At 53.7% G+C, this 6,830-nt stretch overlaps 2 protein-coding genes across 2 annotated transcripts in view; both read left to right on the top strand.

Moving 5' to 3' along the window:
- The first annotated feature begins 1,882 nt into the window (after positions 1-1,882).
- GPR162 (G protein-coupled receptor 162) lies at positions 1,883-5,445 on the top strand. The gene is made up of 4 exons (XM_009892457.1): positions 1,883-2,921; positions 3,772-3,961; positions 4,540-4,691; positions 4,858-5,445. The coding sequence occupies exons 1-4, from the start codon at positions 2,082-2,084 to the stop codon at positions 5,383-5,385; spliced, it is 1,710 nt and encodes a 569-aa protein (XP_009890759.1). The 5' UTR covers positions 1,883-2,081; the 3' UTR covers positions 5,386-5,445.
- Positions 5,446-6,636: 1,191 nt separating this feature from the next.
- LEPREL2 (leprecan-like 2) overlaps positions 6,637-6,830 on the top strand; it is an 11,217-nt gene continuing 11,023 nt past the window's right edge. The window contains exon 1 of the mRNA XM_009892924.1: positions 6,637-6,729. Coding sequence (XP_009891226.1) covers positions 6,637-6,729 — 93 coding nt within the window. The remainder of the gene's footprint in view (positions 6,730-6,830) is intronic.

Genomic DNA, 6,830 nt, shown 5'->3' with positions numbered 1-6,830 from the left:
CAAAGCCAGCAGGGATGGGCAGGGTTCCTGCCTCATCGAGGGAACAGCGTGGGCCACCAGAAGGAGCCGGGTGGGAAGGGCGGCAGAAGGAGATGCTGCAAGGAAATTCATTCCCCTGGGATTATCAGGGCCGGCTAGCTCTGTAACTGTCTCCAGAGGCCACAGGCCTAACTGCAAGAGTGATGGCACCGGGGGAACAAAGATGAACCCGGGCAGAATGAGGGCAACGTCAATCCGGTCATGACAAAGTGCTCCAAGCGGGGAGGAAAAGCCTCAGGTGGTTACAGAGAGGGTGAGAAAGTACAGAGAAGCAGAAGCGAGAGGAGGGGTGGGAAGAGAGCCACTAGCTCAGACTTGGGGGGCATTGATCCATCCACAGAAAGACTAAGTTTACATCTGCTCCAGTCAAGGGATGGAGCAAGCCTATACCTTCTTGGAAGGGGATGCCCTGCTTGGGCATCCCCTATAGATGAAGGCAGGAGAGGGGGTCTGAGCTGGTAGGACATGGGTCACTGGCAAAGGTGAGTAGTCTCAGGAGGAGGTTAGCAGTCTTGTTCGTTGGGTTTGTAACCGTGGGGTGTCTGGGGACCAGAGCTGCTCTAGCAGAAACACGCTAGGTGAGCGAGGCGTGTGGCTTGAACAACTTGTGCTGCAAGACTGTGGGATGGCAGGGTGTCGCTGGAGTGGTGGCACGCACCCATGGATGGGACGGGACGGGAGCGCTGGCAGAGAAAAGCTGGGGTCCAAGGACCGGCATAGCTGCAGGAGCTGTATGGCGGGAGCGAGGGGTGTTGCAGCCGGTGCATGGGGAGGGCAGGACTGGAATGGCAGAGAGTAATGTGAATCACACCTTCCGTTACAAAAAAGGCATTAGTAACGCGTCGTGGGGCGGGAGAGCCTCAGACGGGAAGGCGCAGGGAGCACAGGGTGTCTCAGCAGCACTGGAAGGAATTGCTGGGGGCCAGAGTCCGGCCTGAGGTACGCAGGGACTGCTGGAAATCTGTCTCTTCTGTTCCCTGAAAGACACGGGGAGTGCTCTGCACAGCCTAAATCCTGACAAGGTGTTTGTGTGGGCAAAGAGAGAGAGAGATCTGGGGAGATAGAATGATCTTAAATTACTTTTTCTCTTTTCTCTCTTCTACAGTGAACCTCATGCCCTGAATCTCCAAGGGAACCTTTGAAAAGGATCTTCTCCTCCCTGCCATCTCCGTATTGTTTGCCGGCTCTGCCCTGCGCCGTGCAGGGAAGCTTGAAAGAGCAGGCTGAGCCCTGGAGGACAGCAAAAAGGACAATGTAGTGAGGGTGCCGTGAGGTCTTGAATAGGGAATCCTCTGAAACTTGTTCACTCTCCGCTGATGGCTCTCTGACTGCCTTGGCAGGAACCTCTACCTGGCCACGAGCGTGGCATTTGGTGAGAGGGGCATTACAGACGGTGTATGTGCCGCCCTCACAATTTCCACGGGACCTTTGTCCGGCCTCCCACCTTCTCTGAAACTCTTGGCTAGCTCCGCATTCACTAGGACACTGGGCAGAGGGCACCTGCTACTATCAAACTGCTTGGAGTCCCCAGCAGTCCCTGTTTGCGTGTGGCCTTCACAAGTCCCAGCAGAAAGTGGTCCCTGAGACAGAAGGTGCTTGGTGGGCACATGAAGTAAGGAGAGCTTTTTCTTTGGGGGAAGAGTGGAAGAGGGGGATGAAATAGATGGGGAGGGGAAAAAAAAGTGAGCCCAAGCGACTGAGGGAAGAAGCACTGGCAAGCGTTCATGAGAAAGAGAGAGAACAAAGGTGGAAGAAAGAAAAAGAAAGAGAACAAGGGGAAAAACAGGTGAAAAAGTTACAAGGGAAAGAAATATAAGCAAACAGAAGGGAAAGGGAGGACTGAAAGTGAGACAGAGTTAACGGCTGTTCCGCCTAGCACCTGGTGGCAATGCCTTGAGGAACCCCTCCAGCGTGCACACACCTTGCATCGCAGCAGCAGCAGCAGATGAGGAGGGACGTGGCTTCTCCAGTGCGGAGTCCCACTCGCCCTCTTACAAAATCCCAGCGGCAGGGACAGGGTGCAGCCTAGCAGGGGTGGCAGCATGGGGGACTCTGAATCAGAGTCCACCTTGCACAACAACTCACTGTGGTGGCTGGCATGTGGGATGTTAGCTCTGCTGGCCAACTCTTGGATTATCCTCAGCATCACGGCCAAACAACAGAAACACAAGCCCCTGGAGCTGCTGCTATGCTTCCTTGCTGGGACCCACATCCTCATGGCAGCAGTACCCCTCACCACCTATGCCGTGGTGCAGCTGCGGCGTGAGTCCTCTGACTACGACTGGAACGAAAGCATCTGCAAGGTCTTTGTCTCCACATACTACACCCTGGCGCTGGCCACCTGCTTCACAGTGGCCTCCCTTTCCTACCACCGGATGTGGATGGTGAGATGGCCAGTCAACTACCGGCTGAGCAATGCCAAGAAGCAGGCTCTGCACGCAGTCATGGGTATCTGGATGGTATCATTCATCCTCTCCACCCTGCCCTCCATCGGCTGGCACAACAATGGCGAGCGCTACTATGCCCGTGGCTGCCAGTTCATCGTCAGCAAGATAGGGCTGGGCTTCGGTGTCTGCTTTAGCCTCCTGCTGCTCGGAGGAATTGTCATGGGCTTGGTGTGCGTGGGTATCACTTTCTACCAGACCCTCTGGGCACACAGAAGACGCCGGCGGTGCCGCCATCAGAGGGCAGAGGAAGCATCATCCTGCTCTTCATCAGCACACACCACGTTCAACGTGCCGGCCATTGTAGTGGAGGATGTACGAGGCAAAAGGAGGTCTTCACTGGATGGCTCTGAATCAGCCAAGACCTCCTTGCAGATGACCAACCTCATCAGCGCGATTGTCTTCCTGTATGACACACTCACTGGGGTGCCCATCTTGGTAAGCAGCGAGTTCTCCCTTTCCCTTCAGAGTCTACAGTTAAACTAGATTTCTGTTTCTCTCAAGTTTGAGAGAAGAAACTCTGTCTTCTGGCCACCAGTCAAAGAGTTGCCACATCTGAGTCTGTGTTATTCTGAGGGCTGGTTTTAAAAAGATTGCAGTAATTCTCTCATCCTTCCACAGCAGCATTTTCTTAAGACAAGTCTAAGCCTGGGGGATACACACCACACAGCTGAAACCACTGTGAAAGTTTTAAGTGGCTGAGAGGAGAGGAAATTATTCTGCAAACTTACAGGGGGATCTACCTCCGTAAAAACGATGAGATTTCTATTTCTCCAGTTTGCTTCTGAAGAACTGATACAGCAGCTTTAAAAGCTGTTGCAGACAGTTTTCTTTTTCCCTTCTGTTTGTATGGTTGTAGTCGGCATTCAGGTTTTGTCTGGCTGGTTAATTTTCTGCAAAACTGGAGAGCTAGGGAAGTTCTCAAAGGGAACCATTAAGAGAACAGAGGCTTAGTCACAGCTTTTTTTTTTTTTTGGCTTTTTTTTTTTTTTTCCCCCCCAGTGGCTGTGTCCTTTGTTAGCACCTATTTAGTTCTAGCTCATAATGAGCACGGGAAGGAAGGGATGCTTACACCAGGTCTCATGTTAGAGATCTGACAGCTCGGAATACGGTCCAGCAAACTTGGGGCAACACCTCAGGAACAGTTTTGCAAAGGGGCACAGGGTAATTACTTGACAAATCCTTTACAGACAGATGACGTTCTGCTACAGAATTGAATCCCATTACCTTTCTCCCTTGATCCCACTTCTGACTTCTTTCTCAGCATTGTTTCTCTCTTACCTTGAAGGTCGTGAGCTTTTTTAGCCTGCGCTATGATACGGCCCCCACCTGGATGGTCCTGGCTGTGCTCTGGTGCTCCATGGTGCAGACCCTGTTGCTCCCCTCCTTCATCTGGTCCTGTGAGCGCTACCGAGCAGATCTCCGCACCGTGTGGGAGCAGTGTGTGGCTATCATGTCTGAGGATGACGGAGATGATGGTAGGCTCCTTACCACCCCACAGTCACCTTTCTTCTCTAGCCCCCTCCCCAAAAGACTACAGAGGAAAGAGGTGTCTGTCTTGGGAAAAGGATCTGATGGCACTAGGAGTGGTGTTGTGGGTGGCTAGGTGGGATTCATGGTATAGCTTGGAGTCAGCAACCATGAGAAAATTTATTCTGGAGAAGGCTCTGCCATTCACTTGCTTCCTTAGGGCTCACTAGCATCCAGGGAAAATTAATGCAACATACTTCACAGTAGAGGCAAGAGTAGAGACAATGTGTACAGCTGCCAAACCACAACAAAAGTGACACGCTGGGCCTCAGCCCAACTCGTTGATCCAAAGGTCCAAGTTCTGGCAGTGAGCAACTCAAAAGCGAGACAGAAGAAACAGGGCAGTCTCTGGGTGCTCTAGTGCTGCTGCGAGCAGAAAGATGAGGTCCTTGTTCAGAGGTGAGCCCTGAGGGCTGCAAGGAGGGTGGCAGAAGTCAGACAAGTAGTAGGATGGCATCCAGGTGCCCTGATAATGCTCCTCTTCTGACTGAAAAGTGTTGACTGCTGTTCTCCTCTTTGCCAACAGATGGTGTGTGTGATGATTATGGCGATGGCAGGATCTGCAAAGTGAGATTTGATGCGAATGGTGCTGCAGCTGTGAAGCGGGACTCCCGGGACATCAAGCTGCTACCCATGCACCACATGTTGTTGCCCCAGGACAAGGTGCACTACCTGCAGGTGAGCCGAGAGCTAGCAGGGGCAGCCCCACAACCCACTTCCTTCTCTGTCAGTCTCCCACGCCTTTACGTCCTCTTGACTCTCTTCTCTGAGAAAGCCTCAGCTACTCCCCTCCTGTTCTGTCTCTTCAAGTCTTCCATCACCTGCTTCCTTCTCTGTTTTTCAGGTCCCTATCTCCCGGAGAATGTCACATGATGAGACTAACATCTTCTCCGCCCACCGCTCTGCTCCATCCTTCCTACACAAGTGGTCTTCATCTGACGACATCCGCATTTCCACCCCCCGCAAGCCTGGAGGCCCTGGCTTCTTGCCTCCTCAGCTGCATGACTACCAGCACCGCCGGCGGCCCCCAGAAGATGAGCTGACGACCCTACGGCAGTTTTTGGAGGGGGGGCTGATGCCCCGGGGCTCCAGCTCCAGCGCCTGCTTTTTCCGAGATGAGATCACCACGTTCATCGATGAGACGCCACAACCCACCCCAGCCTGCAGCCCATGGCATTCCCGTCTCCCGCTCGCATCACGCCGTGATCGCCGCCTCTCCCTTGGCAGCAGAGAGGAGGAGAACGCCGACCGGCCACGGCGCTGCTCCTTGGCTGGAAATGAAGCCTGGCATCTGCAGGACGGAGAGCAGGCGCCGCGTGAAAGGACCCTTGAGGCCTGCGAGGCACAGACCTTCCAGGATCCCAAACTATGAGAGACAGCATCAAACACATTCAGTGCCATCACGATTTTTAAATAGAACTTCGAGTGTTCCCTTTGTCCTGGGACCCGATCACTAATTTGCATTCTCATCTTTCTCGCCAGCAGGCAGGAAACACAGCACCCCACGCTGGTGGGGGAAAAAGAAGTGGGACAGACCCGCAGAAGGGAGCTCGACAGACAGACGGACAGCCTGTGCCTGCTCTCAGGTTACAAACACACCCACCGCTGCCACCGCCACTTGGCACCCTCGCCAGTCCTGTCCCTTTGTGAACTCCACCCTCGCATCCGCACTGCCCTAAGAGACAAGGCAGGCGCAGAACGGTATTAAAATTCTATATTTGGAGTGTCAATCGTGTGTCTGTTTTTAAAATAATATATTAGTAATAATTTTGTTTCCATAGAAACAAAATGACTGGCCCAATGTTTAATGAAGCTTCACAGCCTTCTGGAAGGGAAATGTGTAACGTGCGAGGCTCCTTTCCTCCCTCGCCATCCCTTTCTTGTCAGTGCATCTGGAAGGCAGCAGATGCTTAGCAGCCCAGGGAAGGGAACATAGCCTGTAGAGGAGTTGTCATGGGAGATTGGGTGAAAAGTTTTCCTGTCCATTCCAGGGGAGACTTAGGCTGCCTACAGCTAAGCACGAGCGGCCTCTGTGCTTTCTAATATTACTCAGCAAAAGATATTGCTTTGAGGCAACCCGAGTCTTGAAAATGAAATTCTCTCCAAAAATACCCTGGCGCATAACATCTCACTTCACTGGTGCAAACGGTTGATTCCCCTGTGAACTTTGCATGAAACGCAATGGCCCAAACTTCTCACCCAAACAGGAAAGCTGACAGAGCCTCCCAGGGGGAAAGCCCCTGACTGCCCACACCATCAAAGTTGGTACTGGTGAGGTCTGGAGCAGGCTCCTGCCTGGCGCTAAACTCTTGGAAGGGAGGTGCAGAGGTAGTACGTGGGAGGTGGACCTTCTCCTGCCTGGTGCTGCCCGTAGTTCCAGACACGGGCAAGGGTTTGGCTGCATCGGCGGGGCTGTGGGAAACAGGTAGCCCTTCACCTCCAAAGTGCTTCTCCGTGTGATGGGACTTGCTCTATGAACTGTCAAAGCGAGGCCTCATCCCTGGCGTGGATTCTGACAGATTAACCATAACCATAACCTCTTACGAGGTTACATCTTACCATCTTCGTGGGGTGTTGGAGGGGTGCGGGTGACCCGTACCAAAGGGAGGGTTGGTGCTGGGGGATGCTCGGCGAAGGACCACGTCTGACAACGAGGTACCAGGGCGCTGCTGGCCCACGCAGGACCAGCAACCGGGCTGCTCCCGGCGCCCTCCAAGTGCCGGCAGGTCTCAGATGGTGCAGCGGGACCCGGTCCCACGGAGAGACGCGGGGCCGAACCGGGCCTTGCCCCCGGCAGCCGCCCTCTCCCCCTCTCCC

Source organism: Charadrius vociferus, unplaced genomic scaffold, assembly GCF_000708025.1.
Source record: "Charadrius vociferus isolate BGI_N301 unplaced genomic scaffold, ASM70802v2 scaffold301, whole genome shotgun sequence".
Taxonomy (NCBI): Eukaryota; Metazoa; Chordata; class Aves; order Charadriiformes; family Charadriidae; genus Charadrius; species Charadrius vociferus.
The sequence above is the reverse complement of the archived record's forward strand: the minus strand, read 5'-3'. Positions and strand labels throughout refer to the sequence as shown.